This window comes from Giraffa tippelskirchi, chromosome 2 (genome assembly GCF_054371585.1).
Source record: "Giraffa tippelskirchi isolate mGirTip1 chromosome 2, T2T-mGirTip1v1.2.pri, whole genome shotgun sequence".
NCBI classification, from domain to species: domain Eukaryota; kingdom Metazoa; phylum Chordata; class Mammalia; order Artiodactyla; family Giraffidae; genus Giraffa; species Giraffa tippelskirchi.
The window spans coordinates 166544308-166566876 of record NC_137276.1 but is presented as its reverse complement, the minus strand read 5'-3'; the positions used below and the strand labels follow the sequence as shown (position 1 = coordinate 166566876).

General features: G+C 42.8%; 1 protein-coding gene and 1 pseudogene across 4 annotated transcripts in view; one reads left to right on the top strand and one right to left on the bottom strand.

Moving 5' to 3' along the window:
* Positions 1–9730: 9730 nt before the first annotated feature.
* The window catches only part of ROPN1 (rhophilin associated tail protein 1), a 30175-nt gene continuing 17336 nt past the window's right edge, over positions 9731–22569 (bottom strand). For 3 of the 4 annotated variants that reach the window (XM_081571717.1, XM_081571719.1, XM_081571718.1), the window contains 5 exons: positions 20655–20782; positions 16670–16787; positions 15230–15391; positions 10451–10626; positions 9731–9941 (listed from right to left, as the gene is read on the bottom strand). In XM_081571717.1, the coding sequence (XP_081427843.1) occupies positions 9875–9941; positions 10451–10626; positions 15230–15391; positions 16670–16787; positions 20655–20770 (639 nt within the window). In that variant the 5' untranslated portion in view covers positions 20771–20782 and the 3' untranslated portion in view covers positions 9731–9874. Of the gene's footprint in view, positions 9942–10450; positions 10627–15229; positions 15392–16669; positions 16958–17927; positions 20284–20654; positions 20783–22569 lie in introns of those variants that run through there. The other variant, XM_081571720.1, reaches the window with a different exon arrangement.
* LOC145540093 (U4 spliceosomal RNA) lies at positions 21035–21202 on the top strand (annotated as a pseudogene).

The window sequence follows — 22569 nt, the reverse complement described above, 5'->3', positions numbered from 1 at the left end:
TTGATTTGAATTTCCCTAATGATTAATGGAGGAGGCCTTATAAGTAGCTGAGAAAAGAAGAGAAGCTAATGGCAAAGGAGAAAAGGAAAGATATACCATTTGAATGCAGAGTTCCAAAGAATATCAAGGAGAGATAAGAGAGCCTTCCTCAGTGAACAATGCAAAGACATAGAGGAAAACAATAGAATGGAAAAGACTAGAGATCCCTTCAAGAAAATTAGAGATACCAAGGGAACTTTTCATGCAAAGATGGGCACAATAAAGGACAGAAATGGTATGGACCTTAACAGAACCTGAAGATAATAAGAAGAGGTGACAAGAATACACAGAAGAACTATATAAAAAAGATCCTCATGATCCAGATAACCACAATGGTGTGATCACTCACCTAGAGCCAGACATACTGGAATGGGAAGTCAAGTGGGCCTTAGGAAGCATCACTATGAACAAAGCTAGTGGAGGAGATGGAGTTCCAGTTGAGCTATTTAAAGTCCTTAAAAGATAATGCTATGAAAGTGCTGCACTCAATATGCCAGCAAATTTGGAAAACTCAGCAGTGACCACAGGACTGGAAAAAGTCAGTTTTCATTCCAATCCCAAAGAAAAGCAATGCCAAAGAATGTTCAAACTACCGCACAATTGCACTCACCTCACACGCTAGCAAAGTAATGCTCAAAATTCTCCAAGCCGGACTTCAACAGTATGTGAACCGTGAACTTCCAGATGTTCAAGCTGGATTTAGAAAGGCAAAGGAACTAGAGATCAAATTGCCAACATCCATTGGATCATTGATAAAGCAAGAGAGTTCCAGAAAAACATCTACTTCTGCTTTATTGACGACGCCAAAGCCTTTGACTGGGTGGATCACAACAAACTGTGAAAAATTCTTCAAGAGATGGGAATACCAGACCACCTGACCTGCCTTCTGAGAAATCGTATGCAAGTCAAGAAGCAACAGTTAGAACCAGACATGGAACAACAGACTGGTTCAAAATTGGGAAAGGAGTATGTCAAGGCTGTATACTGTCACCCTGCTTATTTAACTTATATGCAGAGTACATCATGTGAAATGCCGGGCTGGATGAAGCACAGGCTGGAATCAAGACTGCTGGGAGAAATATCAATAACCTCAGATACGCAGATGACACCACCCTTATGGCAGAAAGTGAAGAAGAACTAAAGAGCCTCTTGATGAAAGTGAAAGAGGACAGTGAAAAAGTTGGCTTAAAGCTCAACATTCAGAAAACTAAGATCATGGCATCTGGTCCCATCACTTCATGGCAAATAGATGGGGAAACAATGGAAACAGTGAGAGACTTTATTTTGGGGGGGCTCAAAATCACTGCTGATGGTGACTGCAGCCATGAAATTAAAAGATGCTTGCTCCTTGGCAGAAAAGCTGTGACCAGCCTAGACAGCATATTTACCATATTTACCAGAGACATCACTTTACCAACAAAGGTCTGTCTATTCAAAGCTGTTGTTTTTCCAGTTGTCATGTATGGATGAGAGAGTTGGACTATAAAGAAAGCTGAGCGCTGAAGAATTAATGCTTTTGAACTGTGGTGTTGGAAAAGACTCCTGAGAGTCCCTTGGACTGCAAGGAGATTCAGCCAGTCCTTCCTAAATGAAATCAGTTCTGAATATTAATTGGAAGGACTGATGCTGAAGCTGAAACTCCAGTACTCTGGCCACCTGATGGGCAGAACTGACTCATTGGAAAAGACCCTGATGCTGGGAAAGATTGAAGGTGGGAGGAGAAGGGGACGACAGAGGATGTGATGGTTGAATGGCATCACTGACTCAATGGACATGAGTTTGAGCAAGCTCCGGGGTTGGCAGTGGACAGGGAAGCCTGGCATGCTGCAGTCCATGGGGTCGCAAAGATTCAGACACGACTGAGCGACTGAACTGAACTGAATGATTAATATTGTTGAGCATCTTTTCATATGCTTATTGGCCATTCACATATTTTCTTTGGAGAAATGTCTGTTCAAGTCCTTTGCCTTTTTAAAAGTTGAGTTGTTGTATTTTTGTTGTTGATTTTTAGGAGTTCTGTGCATATTTTGGATATTAATCTCTTGTCATATATATGACTTGCAAATATTCTCTCTCATCCTGTGACTTGCCTTTTCACTCTGCTGATATTGTTTCTTGATATACAAATTTTTTTATTTTCATGAAATTTCCAATTTTTCCCTTTTTTTTCTTTCCTTACCTATGTCTTTGCTGTCACATCCAAGAAACCATTGGCATATCCATGTCATGAAGATTTGCCCTGTGTTTTCTTCCAACATTTCTAAATTTTAAGTCTTACATTTATCTAGGTCTTTGATCCATTTTCATTTAATTCTTATATATGACATTAGATAAGGGTCCAATTGCATCCTTTTGAATGTGGATATCCAATTCTCCTAGCATCATTTTTTGAAAGGACCGTCCTTTTCCCATTGAATGGTCCTGGCACCCCAAAAATATTTGACCGTGTATGTAAGGGTTTATTTCTGGGATCTCTATCTATTCCATTGTTTTTTTTATCTGCCTTTATGGCAGCACCAAACTGTGTTAATGATGGAAGCTTTGTAGTAAATTTGAAATCAGAAAGTGTGAGTCTTCCAACTTTGCTCCTCTCTTTCAAGGTTCTTTTGGCTATTCAGAGTACTTCGAGATTGCATTGAATTTCAGGATGCGGTTTTCCATCTCTGGCAGAACGTAAGGTCTTCTCAGTGCTTTTCTGAGCCTGCACGTTTCCCTGGGCATGTATGGTCATGTTCTAATTTTCCCTATGTATACTGTTTCTTTTGAATATCCCAGTCTTTAATGTCTGACTCTCGAAATAGGAAAAAGAGAAAACTGAAAGGAGGAAGAAAGGATACCAGTCCTTTAAATCCAGTGAGTCACTTCAACCAGAGGGGGAGGGACTTCCAACAATGGAGGGTCGTACAACAACAAAGGCTACCCACCTCTTAGTCTGAACTCTGTGATCAGAAGCAACAATCCATGATCAGAGCACAGATACCCAACATTTGTAGGATGGGGAGCTTTTTCCCCACCCTGGCTCCCACAAGCTATGTGCAAGCTGCTCCTGGAACCTATGTGTGACTGCCTGGAATTGGACTGGGAGTGAAGCATGGGTTGCTGCTACTGTACTAAGAGCTAAAATTGAAATTAGCTGCAACTTACCATACAAGCCGTCCCCCTAAAAATTTCAACTTTTCAATTGACTCCAGAGCTCCAAACTAATTACATCAAACAGATTCTTTAAGTGTAACTGTTGTCTAGGTGGGGAGATAGATTCCTGGTGATTCCTATTCCACAGTATTTCCAGAATTCTCCTCCCTCTTCCCTGCTTTGCTATTTCAAGTACTGCTACAGTGTATTGAGATCTGAAGAATAAACTAGATAGAGAGGAGAGAGAAAGATAGTCTAAACTTGTGGAGACAGTATGATGATGAGTAAGAGAGATCTGTGGCTCAAGTGCTGACAGCAGGCATAAACATATATATAGGGGTCAGACTACATAGTTCTCATAGGCCACATTAAGGATTTGGATTGTGCTAAGAGCAATAGGAATGTGTAAAAGTGTAAAATAGAGTGAAATGAATGGTGTTTAACAAATATTACTGACTGCAGCATAGAGCAATAATCCACAATTCATAGCCCCTGGCCAGATCCAATCTGCCATCTTTTTTTGTACTGCTGTCAGCAGTTTTTACATTTTAAATTGTTTTTTAAAAATCAAAATAATACTATTTCATGATGTGAAATTACAGGAAAATTATACTTCAGTGTCATAAATAAAATGTTGTTGCAACACTGTCACACTTATTGTTTATATATTATTTATGGTTGCTTCTGTCTTACAGCTGCAGAATTGAGTAATTGCAATATAGACTCTATAGCCTGCAAAGCTTAAAATATTTACAACCTTATCCTTTACAGAAAGAGTGCCAGCCCCTAGTATAAAGGGTGTTTTTGGAAAAGGAAATCATCAGTATAGATAGATCTCCGCATTTTCTGCCTGTCCATTCTCTGCCCTTCTCCATGCCCTGGGGACTCACTCTTAAGGATAGCATCACTCAGAATTGGGTTTCTGCTTTAGGTTTTGTTTAGTCAATAGGCATCACCTGGCAGAAGATAGGAGGGAAAGAGGAGAGAGACTGGAATATTCCTCCCCTCCTAGCACATTCCGGTTGATGCTTTGGCTCTCTGAGACTACAACTCAGAGGAGCCACTGGGCTCCAGTTCTCTCCAGGCTCCAATAAAACATTTTCCTCTCTTTGCTAGTGTTTGGGAGTGTCTGGGAGTCTCAACACCCCTTGTTGGTTTCCTCATCCACAGCTCTGTAAAGCTTTTTAATTATCATTAAAATCTTAGTTCAGAGTGTTTTCTGTTTCCTACCATGATCAGACTTAAAGCCACCGTAGTGTTCAGAGGAAATACATTTGTAGCTAGAACAGAGGAAGGTGTGACAGAAGATGAAGAGGACAGATGCAAGAGAAGCATAGGAAGTAAATGAACAAGACTTAGTGATAAATTTGGGAAGTAAGGTAAAGGGGAGGTTTTTACATTGACCTTGGTTTCTAGGTTTTGTATCTGGATGAGTGGTGGGAGAGATCCATATATAGGAGCTAAGTTTATGAACTCATTTCCCCCTAACATTTTATTATGAAAAAATACAAACTAGGAACTCATTTTGGGGCATGTGGATTGGGAGTTCATTGGAATCATACAAGAAATAATATCAAGTAGGCTATGGATATTTGAGTCTGGAGCTTGGCAGAGAGGTATAGGCTACAGAAACACATTTCTCAATCATCTGCGGTAACTGAAGCCATGGTCTTCTGAGTTCTCTCTCCAGTTAGTTTCTCAAGAAAGTCTTTCTTTCTGCTCCACTCCTGCAGCCTAATCAGTGTGCCTCTGTACTTTGCTGTTATAGCACCACTTTTCACCTGAAAGTGAAAGTCGCTCAGTCTTGTCTGACTCTTTGCGACCCCATGGTAGTTCATGGAATTCTCCAGGCCAGAATACTGGAGTGGGTAGCCTTTCCCTTCTCCAGCAGATCTTCCTAACCCAGGGATTGAACCCAGATCTCCTTCATTGCAGACGGATTGTTTACCAACTGAGCTATTTTACATGATTAGTTACTTGATGTCTGTCTTCCCAAGTAGAATTTCATTTCTATGAAAGCAAGAAACTTACCTTATTCAGTGTAGCATCCCTAATACCTAGCACAATGTCTTGTGCAGAGTGGGAATTTTATTTATTTATTTATTTAAAATATTTATGGCTGCACTGGGTCTTCACTGTGCTCAGGCTTTCTCTAGTTGTGATGTACAGGCTCTAGGGCACACAGGCTTTAGCAGTTGTGCACAAGTTTAGTTGCCCATGGCATGTGGAATCTGAGACCGGGGGTTGAATTCAAGTCCTCTGCACTGGCAGGCAGATTCTTAACCACTGGACCACCAGGGGAATCCATAGTAGGAACTTTTTAATGGTTGAGTAAATAAATGAACCAACCAGTGTTTGGACTCCTTTGTTGCACTGGGGCTGACGGCTATTTGCATGTTCTGAAACTCAGGATTATTATTTTTTTTCATTTGTTTTTATGTTTGGCTGTACTGGGTCTTCATTGCTGAACGTGGGCTTTCTCTAGAAGCAGCGAGCAGGGGCTACTCTCTAGTTGCAGTGCACAGGCTTCTCATTGTGGTGGCTTCTCTTGTGGAGCCCAGGCTCTAGGTACAAAGGCTTCAGTAGTTGTAACCAGGGACTTACTTGCCCCAAGGCATGTGGAATCTTCCCAGTGAAACTGAAAGTTGCTCAGTCTTGTCCAACTCTTAGTGACCCCATGGACTATACAGTCCATGGAATTCTCCAGGCCACAATACTAGAGTGGGTAGCCTTTTCCTTCTCCAGGGGATCTTCCCAACCTAGGGATTGAACCTAGGTCTCCTGCATTGCTGGCGGATTCTTTACCGGCTGAGCCACAAGGGAAGCCTGGAATCTTCCCAGATCAGGGATCAAATTGATGTCTCTGCACTACAAGGCAGAGTCTTAACCATTGGACCACCAGGTAAGCCCAAGACTCAAAATTATTCAGGACTCAGTCCTTTGAGCCTGATAGGGAAGTTTAGGTCCCTGTAGTATCATGGTTAATGACTCAGCTTGGTCTAGGCCATATTTTGTAATTTAGTACCTTGGACCAATGACTTTTTCCAGTTGGCTAACCTCTGAAGTATGAAAGTATTTGTTCATGTTTAACCATGTTTCAGTTTATAGGAAACCACCAAAGTTGCAAAGTATATGAAAATCTAAACTAAAAACACAGTTAAGATTTGTAGCCAGGAAATAAGAATCGGCTGTGAACTGAATAATAAATTAAAGCTTAGAAACATGAGCTCAGTTATGCTTGGAAAGATCTGAGACTGCTCTATTGCTTTTCCTCAAGTCATTTGATGACTTCTGTAATTATTTCTAACACAAGGGTTCTTAACTTTTTGAGATCCTATACAATTTTGAGAATTTGCTAGAAGCTTTTAAATTTTTCCTCAGAAAAATGCAAATGTGCACATTTATGAAACATTCTTACACAACTTTATCAGAGGCATTCAGGAGCCTCTCCAAAAATTTCAGGTTAAGAATACTATTCTTACATGATTCAAACTCACCTTTCCACACTTGAGTGTCCAGCACCTTCTGTTTCGGGGCCCTGGGGATCTTGGAAGTTTTTGGTTAACTGGGGCTAGAGAGGTGCCTGATTGAACAGCATCCAGGAGAGAGAGGGCATGGAGCACAGAGAAAGTGGAATTGAGCCATAATCTTTGCATTTCCTGCTGAAGCTTTAAATATATCTGCAGTCTTCACTTTAATCAAAATAGCTTAATTTAGGAAAGAAAGAGCCCACTTTTTTTGTTCCAAAAAATCCTTGTTTTATTGCTTCCTGAGTGTTGTTCTTTTTAAAGGAGACATGCAAACCATATGTTACAAGGGTCTCAATTAGACAGCTTAACTGAGGTCATGCTAGGATTCAGATTTTTCTGGTTACGATAGGAAGGGCAATGGGATGGGTCTGAAAAGGGTCTATTGGTAGCAAAGACCAAGTGGACCCCTCTGGAATGATCTCAACTAGGGAAGATACACAAAGTAGTTGGTCTGGGACAGTGTGTCAGTTTGAAGGTCAAGGTTGTGATTTTATAAAAGCACAGTGTCAGTCACTCATTGCCCTGAAGCCCCTATGGATTGGCCCTCACCCTAGGAGAGAAACAATAGTGATCAAAATGCTAAAAATCATTAAAGTCTCTGTAAGGCATTGTGCAGAGGTCGGTGGCTCCTCATCCATATCTTTCAAAGGTTACTTATTGTGTATATCTGTAACTTCTTACATAAGAGCTTTTTATTTTTCTGGCATAAAAGGAGCAAGCTCAGGCCATGAGCTGGTCAAGCTATTAATGCCAGAAAGTGAATGCCTCTTAGCTGATGATGGATGGAGAGTTTCCTCAGCCCTCAGGTTGGGTAACCACGAGGTGTGATCTACACTGCCTCCAGAGTCCTCCAGGGATAACTGGCTTGATAACATATCTCTATTGGCTTTCTTTCTTTCACCATCTTACTGTCTCTACTCCCCTTCCACTATTCCTGGGATTGCCTCCCAAACAAACTACATACATTTAAATTCTTGTCTCAGAGGCTGTTTCTGGGGGAAAACTCCATATGAAGGTTGGCACTGTGCGTGCAGGGCAGCGCAAGTGTGGAACCAAACAGACCTGAATTCAGATTCCTTCTTACCAGCGACAATGAATAACTTAATTTCCCTAAGACCAGTTTTTTGTCTATAGAATGGGGATAATAGTATTGACTTTGTAAGGTCAGGTCATAAAGAAAAAATTGAGAATGTCTGTAAAGTGTTGTGCACAGTGACTTGCACATAGGAAGTGCTTAATAAATGTTGGCTATTATCATTAATATATTATTCATAATATTGTTAACATAGCATAGCACAGGTAGACAGAAAGGCTGTTTTTCACTATCAGGGTGACTGCTGCAGCAAGTTAATTTGGGAGATGTGCTATAGATGAGATGTGCTGTGCAGATGTGCTGTGTCCCTGATGAACATCTATGGTTTAGTAATATCAGTGTCTTGGAGGAAGCATCACCGCTGCGAGCAGGAGAGGAGGAAAATGACAGACACTAGATGGTGGCTTGGAAGACGAGCAATGGACTGTGCCCCACTGGTATTGCCAGTTGTGCTTAGTCTCAACTGATGGCTACAATACTACCAATGATTTCATGTCTGTGTTCAGGATTCACTTTGATGGCTGAGGTTTCATTAGCCTCACTCTTCAGGGGTTATGCTCAGGACTACTGAGGTTTAATTTCTAATTTCAATCTGTTTTCTCAAATGTACAAAAGATCTTTTAACTTTTATTATTCTATGAACTTGTTGTCTTAGGGTCTTTCAAACTGGGGCTGTTCCCTCAGCTCCCCTTCACTCCTTACTGCCAGGCAAGATCATATTTAAATTCTTTAGTCACAGTGAAAGAGAAATAGAGAGACTGAGGCAGGTTAAAAGATGTCAGTCACTCTCTAACCCTGATTAATTACAGTGCAGGGTTTCACCTGCAGTGCTTCAGCCTTTCAAACAACCAAAGGCTCCAGAGTGGATATAACTCGTGGGTCCCTCTGGCTGCTGGCAAACAGCAGGGAGAATTAGTTGTTCCCTACCCCCTGCAGGTGTGGCCAGATGACCATAGGGGTAGAATTCGTTTCAGCCCTTTTTATTGTTTCACTCTAGGGCCTGTGATAACATCCCATCACAATCTTCTTTCACTTATTTAGATACTAATGGACAAAAATTTCCCCAATTCAGTAGAGAGGTAGGTGCATGTATTATGAAAAAAGCAACATGGTTTTTATACAAAAACAACTTTCAGGAGGGGATAGTATTACAGATAGAAAGGCAACCTGGGCACCCCTGGCCTTAAGAACAGTAACCACACAGCCTGTTAATCGTGTGGCTTCCTGGGAGGAAGAAAAATCTGGTCACCTTGTCAGAAGGTCTTAAGCTCATGCAGGGGAGATTTTCCTAAGAGGGTCTCACTATATCTGGATATGGTGTCAGCACCTTAATGTGGAAACTTCAATAATCATCTCTGAAATGCTTTTTAATGCCTCTTAGGATGCTTACATTAAAGTGGTTTCAAGTTCATGTTTTATCTTCACGTTAGACTGTGAGCTTCTTAAAGGCAGAATTCACATATGATTTATTTTTATATGCCCAGAAGCTAGCATAGTTCCTGGCTAGGGTTGCTAGGTATAGCGAAAGAATAAAACAGAAATTACTAAAAAAAAAAAAAGTATTGTTTGTCCAACTGGGTGTTCTATATTTTACCTGGCAGTCTTATCCCTGGCATGCAGCTAGCCTCAATGAGCATTGGTAAGTGAATGAATGAATGAATTAGCATCAAAACAACAAATGGAGAAACAAACTGGTAAAAACATGGATTGATCATGTAAAAGATGCTCATGTAAATTATGCCTGATAGTCACAAAACATCAAAACTGTGTCTGGATAACATTCCACCTCTGAAAATCTGACAACCTGGCTTTTACTCGAGATATATTTTCTATCCATGCTTCATCAGACTTTACACAGTGTCCATGTGGGAAGAATACTAATCTTCTGTTAATAGAGGTATTATGTCTCAACAACTTTACATCTTAATTCCACACATTTCTGATTTCATATGTTTGCCTAATTGTTTATTAGTGTGTACCAGTTACACAAGAAAATTGACTTTGGATGGTATATGGGGTTCAGTCATTCTCAAGCACAGTCATCTCTGTATCTTCCTTTAAAACTGCCAAAAGTGTGCTTTTATTCCAGCCGAACCCTGGGGTTTTGGGTAAAGTCATTCACCTTGATTAAACCATCAGGACCAATACTGTTTGGGGAAAAAATATTTGGGTGTTAGTTTATTTAACATGTAATCTTAAGAAAGACAATATATGAACAACTCTCTCCCTCCAACTTGATTCTGCTGTGTCTCCTGCCCTTATCACCCTCTCTTTCTCTGACCTCTTGTCTGTCTATTCCTCCCCCACCCCACCTCCACCACTGGTCAACCCTGAATATGAGCCAGAGTCACTTGGAGGTGCCTGGTCTCACCCCCAGAGTTTCTGATTTGATGGGCTTAGGGTACAGCCTGAAAAATTGCATTTCTAACACGTTCCCAGGTGCTGCTGCTGCTGGTCTGGATAGCACTCTAAGAGTCACTGTCCTATACCATTCTTTCTCTTCCATTTCCCCTTCTCTTTCTGATCCCTATTTACTGTTCTTCACAACATTCCTCTGTTCCCAGAGCTGCATAATACAGTAACCTCTCTATGCCTTGGTTTGCTGGATTTGTTTTCCATATACTCTTTCCCCTCCAATTGCTAAATGTTTGCTTACACTTCCTGTTCAATGTAGTTCAGCATTCGACTGACGTGTGATGCTGAGATCTCCCCATCCACTTCAGCGATATATGTGTAGAGAAACTGGAAGGTGCTGAAAGGGATCCGGGGAGGGCCGCTGTCATGGTCCGATGATAACACTTCACACACTATCTTGAGAGTTTTGGCAATGGTCTATAAAGCCAGAAGGTTAAGTGAGGAGAAGGTCACTGCTCCACACTAAATTCCTAATGTTTCTTTAGATACAACAAAGAAAACAAAAACCTTGCTCTCATAAAATTAAGTGGGGATGATGCAATATTCTAGAAAGGTTGAATTTTTTATGCCAAATGTCAGTGAATTCAGTCTCAAAATATTGAGTATCTACTGGGTGTCTTTCTTTTTTTGTTGTTGTAGCAACCCTATCTATTCACAAAATAAGTACTTTAAAGAAACCACAACTACCATCTCTATGGAAGATAATGATTAGAATATATAAACAGCAAACCCTCTTATCAGAAAGGTAAAATCAAACTTAGGTCAAATGAATACACTTATATTAATAATAAAGATTCGTTACCTGAATGTCCAAACAAATGGTGTGAATCACTAAAGTCCTCCAAGAGTAAATGTTAGAAGTAAGTGGAGAATCTTTGGACCGTGTTACTATTCTATTTCCTTTATTACCTTTCTTCTCCCCATATGATTTTTCTTAAATCACTTGCTTCTCATTTTTCTATAATATTTCCTTTCTTTTCTTGGTGGGAGGGATACTTTCAAGGAATTACATTTATAAACTGTTGAATGCTTTAAGACATTTATTACCTTAATGAGAATAACCTCACTTAAGGAGGGGAATTTGATTTTGCATCCTACAAAATTAGAATAATTTCTTCTTACTTCTCTCCGGTCTTAGTTCTAAAGGGCTGCAGTGATTAGGACAGCTTATCTACTCCAGAGAGACCCTTGGAGCCATGCCACAGGAGGGGAGCAGGCCACTTCTATTTACTCTCTCTCTCCTGCTCTTGGGAATTCTCTCCTGGAGGCTGTTATGAAGCGTTGTGTGAGGCAGTGTGCCAGGCGCTTCTACAGAGGAGGGTGGGAGGATGGGCACACAAGAGGCTGGTAAGAGGTTGTCAAAGAGGATGGGAGGGCATGTGCATGACTTGAGGTCAACGTGACAGTGGTTTTGGGTAGATTTACGAGCATGTGTGCACAAACTTCATAATTTCCATCTATAGCTCATCCTCTGTGTGTGTATATTTTTTTAAAAACCCTACTGTCCTATTGCCTTTGTTCTGTAGTCCTCTTCCTACAGCCTCATCTAAATTGGGGTGTTGTTATGGGCTGAGTTATATCTGCCCAAAATTCATATGTTGAAACCCTAACCCTTAGGACCTCAGAATGTGATTGTATTTGGAGATAGGGCCTTAAAAGAGCTAATTAAGTTAACAGGAAGTCATTAGAGTGGGCTCTAATCCAATAGGTCTGGTGTCCTTACAAGAAGAGATTACAATGCAGAGAGAGAGGGAGAGAGAGAGAGACCAGACTCATGAATGCAGAGAGAGACAGCCACATGAAGAAAAGGGAGACAACTTCCATTCACAAGCCAAGGTGGTTCCATTTACAACCACCTTGATCTCAGACTTCCAGCTTCCAAAAAAAATTGCTGTTGTTTAAGCCACCTAGTCTGTGGTACACTGTTATGGCAGCCCTTGCTTTCTGCCCCAAACATCTTTTATTGATTATTCAAACAACAAACCTTCAAATTCTATTGCCCTCATAAGATTTTCAAATATTTAATAAATAGATGAATGGATAAGAACTCTCTGGACTGGAGCTTTTTGGTAAACTTAAATAAACCTTTTAAGTAAACAGAGATCTGGGCTTCCCGGATGGCTCAGTGGTAAAAAATCTCCCTGCCAATGTAGGAGACAGAGGTTTGACCCTTGGGTTAGGATCCCCTGGAGAAGGAAATGATAACCCACTTCAGTATTTTTGCCCGGGAAATTGCATAGACAGAGGAGCCTGGCAGGCTACAGTCCCTGGGGTAACAAAGAGTCGGACATGACTTAGCTACTAAACAACAATAAAAACAGAGGTCTGCATTCTGTTGTGCAAGATTTTTTGGTCAAATGGGGGTCCACTCCACAGAGATAACCTTTAAGCATCTTGCAAGCCTCTTTTTAAAACTCAGAGGTGAAAGCCTCAGAAAGTGAATTATTTGCTGACAAAACATGCCCTTCTTTCTAGTGAACACATCACACAATCTCTTCTTGTATATAATTGGTCTCAGTGGAACAGGAGGTAGAGAGGTATTCTAAAGGAAGGAATGCTCAAAGGGAAGAGGAACGCATGCTCAAAGGGAAGTGTATCTGCAGCACTTTGAATCACATGTAGATTCAGGGAGCTCAAGACTGGAGTAAATGTACCTGCTTCCTAAAATTCCTGCCATTAGATTCTCTGTAAGGAGGGGACTTGATTTCCTAAATGGCACGGATATCATGGCCGACTGTGAGTTGGCAAAGCAAGGCAGGAATTTCTGGGCTTGCCTCGAAGGATGTATAGATTAGCAAGAATGCAACCCTCCTCCAGATGGTGACACCCTGCCCTCTCCCACGCTTAAGTTACCAGCAACAGTCCAACATGAAACAAATGGGTAAAACAGGATCGGCTCCTGGATTCACAGGGCACCCTTTATTTATGGACTAAACCTGCAGGCTGACTTTAGCACTAGGCACTCTTGACATAAGGATGTAGGACACAAAGTCAGACACCTCATCACCTCTCAGAATTGGTGGGTCCACTGGTATCCTGAGCCAGGCTTGAGGGTGTCTCAGTGGAAGCCGAGAAGGTGGAACAGAATCACAGGATGATAGAGGTCAAAGAACCTCATGGAACATTTAATCAAATCTCCTCGTTTTAGCAGGGAAGTAGAAACAATTCACCTCATGGCTTTTTTTCCCCCCCGGTGTGGGTGGCAGCCATATCAAAGTAAGCCTAGCAGCTGCAGAGGGAGGGTTGGAATTTGGTTTTCCAGAGTCACTCTGGGTTACTGTGAGGCATGTGGATGAGAGGACTCAGACACCTCCAGGGTGGTGGGGGGCTGTGATGTGGAGCAGATGAGGGCAATCTGGAAGAGACTTAAGGAGGCCCTGAACACCAGGGAGAACGGAAGTGTGCTGGTTGGGGGACTATTGTGCTGTGAGAGAGAAAAGACCGAAGACTTCAGCTGCATAGCTAGCCACCACACAGGTGAGTAGTTCTATGGAGGTCAGAGATGCTATAGAGGACCAAGGGAGGTGGGAGCCCTCCTACTGGCTGCTCTGAGATCCCAGCATCACCCCTTTCCTTGAACACTCAACTGCCACCTTGCAGAGAGGAGCTGTGAGGAGAAATCTGAGAAACTGAGTAATTCACCTGAAAGCTGTTTTTAGTTACTGCAGCAGATGAAAAATTCCTGGGTTGGGTTGAATCTATTCTTTTCTTATTCCACTCTTCATGGGTAGGGTAGGTGGGGAAGAGCAGGATTAACTACAGAGAAAGTACATTTCCCCCTCTGTGAGCATCTCTGAATGTGGCGTGAGTAAACTTGTGACCTTACGAGAATTTAATAAAATGTGTCAATTTTTCATTTTTCTTCTGTGATTTCCTCCCAATCCATGGGGCTATTTCCACAGAAGTGTGGCAGTGCTCATTGGCAACTCGTTTGCCTCTGTTGCTGGGAATAGTTTATTCATTGCATGAGAGTGCTAGGAAAGGCCGTGAAAAAGGAAAAAACCCAAGAATGACCTCTTTTCTCTTCCTCTCTAAAGAAATAATTATGCTGAAAGTTGAGCAGAATCACAGGGAAAGTTGGACTACAGTATTTCTGATAACTTTTCTTGCAAGCAAAAGTGTCAAGTGCACATACTCAGGATATTTGAGAAGGAAGAACAAGGCTGTATTTAGATACACTGAATGATTCAAGCTACCTTTTTTGTACCATTTGGTTTTGGCAGAAGCAATAATTTTCTCATTAATTTTTAAATGTGTACGTATTTTAGGGATTTTTTTAAAAAATCATTTTTCTGACTCATTTTCATTTGCTATTATAATAGTGTTTAACAAGAGTGTGTCCACATAAAATATGATACCTGAAGCTTTTAAGTATGTATATGAACTGGTTTCTTTGAAATGGGAAAATGGCTTTCCAATTGTAAATCAAGTCAAATTTGGAAAAGGCATGAATTTGTATGAACATCCTGCATCCATGGTGATGTCATGACTATGAATCTGGAAACAGCCTCATATCTTCTTTCCTGCTCTCTTATCTCTGATTTTTGTATCCAATTATGCTTATCATACAGTAGTTTCCTATAAGGCTGCATCTCTTTTTTAAAATCTCTATTTGTGTATCTTCTAGGTGTCTGAAACCCAACTATAAGCCAATCTTCATCTACAGCTGGCTCTTGCTTATCTTTAGGAACATGAATGGAGGGAGTGGAGTGGTAATAAACCTAAGTGAAATTAATAAATAATCCCAAAACTGCATTTTAGTCAACTTCTCCCCAGAACCTGATGACAGCTTTCCCTGCTCTCCTCCTCATCCCTGCTTCTGGTTAACAAGCAGAGAAATAACCTTAATTCAGAGAGGAGAGGGAGTAGACGAAGGGGTGGGCTCCTCGTCAACCCTGGAGAGTTGACTGTGTGTACTACACCCCCACCCCCCTGGACCACCCCCCGCCCCCCCCCCGCCCCTGTCCAGGCCCCTAAGAGATTTTCCCTTAAGGAACAAAAAACAGTTAAGCTAACTTACAACTCCGAGAGAGCTACAAGCAAGGGCTAGAAACTTCAGCCACTCAATTTCCTCCGTGAAGCGGCCCACATTCATCACACTGTTAAACAGGTCAGTTGGGAGATTCAGCACCTTCCACATCTGGGCCAGCTCATCTGCATGGACAATCAGTCTGCCACCAACCTGCGGGGTGGGGGACCAACATGAGACAAGGAATGAAGGGTAGGAGGAGAGAAGGCCCTGAGGACACCTGCCAGGGCAAGGGCCCTGTTCTCCCAGCACACAGCAAGGGGTGGGGGAAGGTGTCAGGGGTCAGTGGGGACTCTGGCAGTTCTCTTTGCAAGGGTAGAGAAACGTTCAGCCTAGTGAAGAACGTTCTGAGATATAATTTAATCACTTAAACTTCAGGTATCAGAGTTATGAGGAAAACATACATGTATATTACACTTTAATTTTTTTCTAGGTCTTTTATTATTATCTGCTGTTTCATCCCTGGGTTGTCCCTATAAGGCAGAGAGGGCAGCCTGAAAATGAAACCAAGGAGTAGAGAACTTGTCTGAAAACACTAATTAGTGGTGAAACTAGAACTAACTAGAACTAGATGTTAAATCTCTTGCTTCTAGACTCTGCTGAGTTCTTTGCACTAGACTCTGAATGCATTGCTTTAATATGGGGTCTATGGTCTGGATGCCTGATGTTGCTTGGTCCCAGGTATCTCAGCTCTCTGCCATGTCCGCTGCACAAAGTGCTTGGCAGTCAAGAGGAAAAGGGCACAAGTGGCTAGCTGTTGGTCAACAATACAATAAGGGTGCAGATGCCCCAGTGAAGTGCTACTATGCCTTCCCTGGTCCTCTGATTCCAGTGAAATGCTAAGCCTCTGGGACCAAGGCGTTTGGCTAAGTCAATCCTGAATCACCTCAAACCTGTATCCTAAAATGAGGTATGGTAGTGCTAAATCATATTTCTTGGGAGTTAGCCAAGCTGCAAGTTTTCTTAGGACAGACCCTTCTCAACCATTCACAGGACAGCCCCCAGGATGATATGGCTGTGCAGAGAGCCTAAAAGCAAGGCTGTGTTAGCACCTGGAATAACTGGGGAACTATAATATGCCCCTCCCCAAACTCTGATTGGCATTATATTTGGACTTTATCAGTAAGGAAGACACTGTCAGGGGATGTGGACCTGCATTTTCTAGAGAGAAGGAATTCGAATTGCATTGAGCCCCTGACTGCTCTGGCAGCTTCAGGACAATGCGTAATGACCCAAGTGACAAGTCAGTTTACAGCCTATTTCAGCATCATTCCTATTTCCACACGGGAAGATTTACTCTCAGTGCAGGCTTTAGCAAATTTTAAGACAGTGCTGAGTGGTCAGCTGATGAGCAAGGGGACATTTGTCTGTACCCACCCAAACTCAGTATCACCCCCACATTCCTTATCTGCACTGCCCGTTGGCGCTTACCCGGGAATGCAGGATCTTTAACAGCTCCGGTGTCAACTCAGCCCAGTTAGACAAAGCCACTCGCTCAGACCGCTCTCTCACAGGAGGAATCTCTCCACGGGACATAGCCCCAAAATAACTACAAGAAAAAAAGGGATAGGGGAGCAGCTTATACTTCAGTGGCCTCTGGCTGCTTTGGGAATCCCTTCTCCCCTTTTTTTGAGGGTACTGGTGGAGGAAAGAACATTTATTAAGTGGCTTCTGTATGCTAGGTAGACTTCCCAGGTGGCTCAGTGGTAAACAATCCACCTGCCAAGCAGGAGACACAGGTTTGATCCCTGGGTTAGGAAGATCCCCCAGAGAAGGAACTGGCAACACACTCCAGTAATCTTGCCTGGAAAATCCCATGGACAGATGAGCCTGGCAGACTACAGCCCATGGGGTTGCAACTAAACAACAATGACAAATATGCCAGATGTTGTTTTTAGTTCATTTATGTACAGGAAAAACCTGAATGTGTTACTTCATACTTAAGGTACAGAGATGGCTTGGGGAAAATATAGATTTGTTTTTCTCTAAGGATGTGGAATAACCAACAAAAGTTTGGTATGAAATTCCCTGAAGCATACTGGGTCTGGGTATTTTTTTGGTCATTCCCTCCTAAATGTTTTACATGTATGTGTGTACATGCACAAAAAGAGGCATACACACATATACAGGCATATATGTGTTGCTATATAATAATATACATAGTATATGTACATACACATGTCTATATATATGTATGCATATAAAAGGAGAGAAAATTATTATTGTTTTAAATCCCCTACTCTTTTTTATGAAGGAAGAATCCTAGTACCTGAAGGACCTTTTTTCCAAACATAACGATCTTTATGCTTGGTATGATGGCTATCTACATACTTAAAGTTGGTATTAGGCAGTGGTGCTACGTGCTATGTGCTAAGTCACTTCATCATGTTCAACTCCTTGTGATCCTATGAACCATAGCCTGCCAGGCTCCTCTGCCCACGGGATTCTCCAGGCAAGAATACTGGAGTGGGTTGCCATGCCCTTCTCCAGAGGATCTTCCCGACCCAGGAATTGAACCTGCGTCTCTTATGTCTCCCACATTGGCAGGTGGGTTCTTTACCACTAGCTCCACATGAGAAGTCCCATTAACTAGTGGCAATCTCCTGCATTGGCAGGCAGTTTCTTTACCACTGAGCCACCTGGGAAGCCCTAAAATCTTCCTTTATCTTCCCTCGAAATTTTCAGTAACATCTGCCTGAATATCAGTGCTTTGTGGAATGGACTTTGTTCTGGTGCAGTGGGAAAAACACTGAGCTCTGTTTTGGGATTGACCTATGAAGGAAACTGGCTGCCTGCAGCAGAGAACAGACACGAGCAGTTGATCCACAGGGCACTGATGCTATGTGGAAAGGCCTGTCTCCATTAGAAGCCTTGTTATTGACTACCCATGGATCACAGCCTCTGCCCTTCTCTTACTTTTTATTAATTTCTCCAGCTCCAGGTAATATACAAAGAATTCAGAGGAAATTTTATAAAAGCCCATTTTAGGGTAAAGTCATACAATGATGAGATGGTTGGATAGCATCACTGGTTCAATGCACATGAACATGGGTAAACTCCAGGAGATAGTGAGGGACAGGGAGGCCTGGCACGCTGCAGTACATGGCATCATAAAGAGTTGGACACAACTGAGAGATTGAACAACATACAATGATGGGGTAAACCATGGTCTGTCTCTAAGCCATCACACAATGCAGAGCAACAGCTTCCAAGACCAAAACATCTTCCAGGCACCCCTTGGAGGTCATCTGCAGGGAGGACAGAAGAAATACTTTCAGGTCACCCTACTAATGTACATGAGTGGTCTCCGCAGACCAGGTCAGTGTGGGGTGGGTGTGACTCAGCAGCATCTTTGGACCTTGTAGTGGAGTTGGTTAGAGAATGTGGAAATGAGCCTATAGTCATGGATGTAATCCTCTGTGGGTTATCTGGCTTCATTTGCAGTAAGCATTTCCATGGCTCTTCACATTTGTGTGGTCACACATACCCAACACAAGACAAGTGAGTTTGTGTCCTGCTGACATCTGGGAGGTGGTTTCTTCATGGATAGCACATATGCAGGGAAACTTTGGCTCGTGGTGAATAGACATTTTGTCTTGAAAATACTTTGTGGAGTTTTATCTCTAAAATGCTGCAGGTTTCTAAGCCACATAAAACCAACTGACAAGTGCTTTCTGTGTTTGAATAGATGGAAAGTGCTCTTAGGTCATGTTCTCCTTTTTCACTGTAGTTAAACTACAAACTGATTCTTCACGGATATCTAAAACATTTATAGCACACGATACGATATGGGAGCAAGCAGACTACAACAGTGGAATGTTTTCTCCCATAAATGTCAGGGACAGTACCAAGAAATGTCATTTTTCTTGCTATAAAGCAGCAGTGCAAGAACAATAAAATGAAGTTTTAAACTATAGTATAGTATAAAAGTCTGTCTGGGTGTGCCAAAAGAAATTAGTCTTCTGATGCTTAAAGTTCAGTCTTAGAGGTTATATATAAAATTTAGAATGGAAAACTAAACAGGGTTCATTACCAGGCAAAGCAACCCCATTTGTGTCTTGTTTTTATGAGCGCTACTGGCTTATTTTCCTTCCATTTGTAGAAACTTCATACTAGCCTAGCCCAAGAGCAGGCGCACACTGGCCAGGAGACTCTGTGAGGTTCCTCTTAGATTACATCTTGAGGCTTCTCAGAGGTGTCAGCGCCTCCTCCTCACCACCTGCTCAATGCACCTCCTCAACCTCATGAGGAAGGTGCTCTCCCCTCCCCCAACCTACCAGCTCTGCTCTGCAGCCTCTGACACCTCACCCCCTCTCCCAGTGAAGCCTTACTAAGGAGGCCATCACCAAACAGTAAAAATAGCCTGAGAGTGGTCCCTGGGAGGATTGGTCCACTCCTAACTCTGCCCCAAGCCTCAGTTCTCCCGTTTCAAGCAGGCACTTTTGTCTAAGGAGCAATTTCGTAGCTGGGAGCCTTTCTGTGGGAAGTTGTTTCAATCCCGGCTAGCAGTTACTGTGAGAGCTCCTCCCACTGAGCCGCCTCTGGAGGTGTCTCCTGAAAGAGGACGCCTGTGTTCGAGGCACACTGTGTGAACCGGCTAGCAGTTACTGTGAGAGCTCCTCCCACTGAGCAGCCTCTGGAGGTGTCTCCTGAAAGAGGACACCTGTGTTTGAGGCACACTGTGGGAAGCCAGGTCGCTGCTCCGCCCGCCCCCGTCACTCGTGCAGTGTGGAATCCTTATGCGGAAGGAACACATTCGTTCAAAGAAGTCAAGAAAATAGCAATTTCCCCAAAGACGAGATACAAAGTGTCTGTGGCTAGGCTCAAGAATGAGCTTTAACAATAGTAGAGGAAGGGGTCTCATTACAGGCGTTAACTCAGGAGAGAACCCACTTGGACTGATCCCACACAATCCGCCCCGCAGGCTCATCGTATAGCTCCCCCACAGGTGCACTGCTGCCATCTGGTGGTGAAACCTGAGAATGAGGCCCTGGTTTACGTCAGGGAAAGGCAGGCTCAAACTTCGAGGGACTCTGGGCCTTTCCTTCCGCTGGGACAGGGAGTGGGGGAGGGGCGGGGGTGAGGAGCCGGGACCCAGTGCGCTTGTGTGATATGACGTGGTAATCTAACTCTTGCTGATTGCCCTAGGACACTGTCTATAGCCCTGGCGTCCTATTGCTCAGTCTGGTCCACTTGGCGAAGGGCCTCCATCCTCGCAGTTTGCTGGATTTCTGTATGGATTGAAAGTACCAAAGCAACGTGACAGCTGAACATCACAAAGATTATGCTAATCAGTCCCGACTCCCAGGCTGCAGCCATGACAACCTCCTCTCAGTTTTACAAACCTTCCCTCCTCCACCCGCCACCTCCACCTCCAAGCGGAGCCAGGGGCTGGAGGTGAGAAAGGAGTACGTACTCTGCAGCCCACTGGATGAGATCCTGCGGCTGGGTCCGAATGGCAGCTTTGGTGAATTGCTTCAGCAATTCTGGCAGCTCCGGGGGGATGCATATTTGCTTATCTGTCTGAGGCATTGATTGGTTGACCTATTGTCAGAGGAAAAATAAAATAAAATGAGAATCTGTGAATCATAAGATGACAGGAATCTTCGACGGGAGGTCACCCAGCCTCTGTGAGACACTCTCAATATTGGGGGTTCACTACCCCACAAGACAGACCTATTGTTACACGACCCCGAAGTTAGAAGGCCTTCACTAATCCCCACTTTCTGTTGTTGCAATTAATTCTTTCATTTACTTAACACGCAATATTATTTGTTCATTAAGAAAGTAGAGGTTAGCTTTGCGCAGTGGCAGTATCCTGGCCAATGAGGTTTATTTGAGGTAGGATTATTGCTAATTAAAAAAAAAAAGTAGAGATCAATAAGTAAACAAGAAGACCTCTAATGATAGCACCCCAAAATATTGAATGTCTCCATTCAGAATTTTTTTCAATGTAAATATATATTTGTACAAATAAAAATGGGTTCATGCAAAATAATTTGCTCAACATCATATTACTACCATCTTCCACATCACACAACTCTTATTGGCCCCATAAGAGTTGTAGCAAAATTTACTCTGTGAATCTTCCATTACTTGACATTGTATTACATATTTCCAAATAAAAATAATCATTAAAGAGCCATTTGATGAACAGCTCTCTACACATTTGCAGGTACTCATCTACTTTAATTGTAAAGAGAAACTTGTATGTTTCATTCAAAAAGTTCCAGGGCAAATTGAAACAAAACATGAAAATCCATAGATAGTATACAACACCATGCACAAATAAACAACAGATGAAAAGACTTTGTTTGCTTTCAAATAGAGAGAGTCTAAATGTCCTGAAAAGCCCTGTCTCTTCGAAACACCTGGATACGAGACAAATCCCAGCAAACACACTTTTCAAATTGCTTTGCTGAGCTTACAAGAAAGTGAGGGGAATCCTCACGTGCCACATAAGTAAGGCAGAAATGAGAGTGGAAAGCAAATGAAGAGGTTAGGGCTGCTGCTGCTGCTGCTGCTGCTAAGTCGCTTCAGTCCTGTCCGACTCTGTGCGACCCCATAGACATCAGCCCACCAGGCTCCCCTGTCCCTGGGATTCTCCAGGCAAGAACACTGGAGTGGGTTGCCATTTCCTTCTCCAATGCATGAAAGTGAAAAATGAAAGTGAAGTCGTTCAGTCATGCCCAACTCTTAGTGACCCCATGGACTGCAGCCCACCAGGCTCCCCTGTCCCTGGGATTCTCCAGGCAAGAACACTGGAGTGGGTTGCCATTTCCTTCTCCAATGCATGAAAGTGAAAAATGAAAGTGAAGTCGTTCAGTCATGCCCAACTCTTAGTGACCCCATGGACTGCAGCCTACCAGGCTCCTCCGTCCATGGAATTTTCCAGGCAAGAGTACTGGAGTGGGTTGCCATTGCCTTCTCCGGAGGTTAGGGCTGGCTTGGGGCAAATGTAGATGCCAGGAACTGAGGCTTTGAGATAAAAGGCCAGGTAAGGAGTGAAAAAGTAAACAGCTGAAAGGAAGACCCTCTTACTCCCCTAAACCTGAAACCCTTCAGGGTTCACACACTTAGTGTGAAAAGGTGGGACTGAAAATACCTGCCTACTGGCAAAGGGCAAGTGACACAGAAATCTTTCTCCCTTGCTGCTTCTTTTGTTGTTGGTTAGTAGCTAAGTCGTGTCCAACTCTTTGCGACCTCATGGATTGTAGCCCACCAGGTTCCCCTGTCCATGGAATTTCCCAGGCAAGAATATTGGAGTGGGTTGCCATTTCCTACTCCAGGGTTGCTGCTTCTTACTGGGGAGAAATAGTTTCCCACAAATA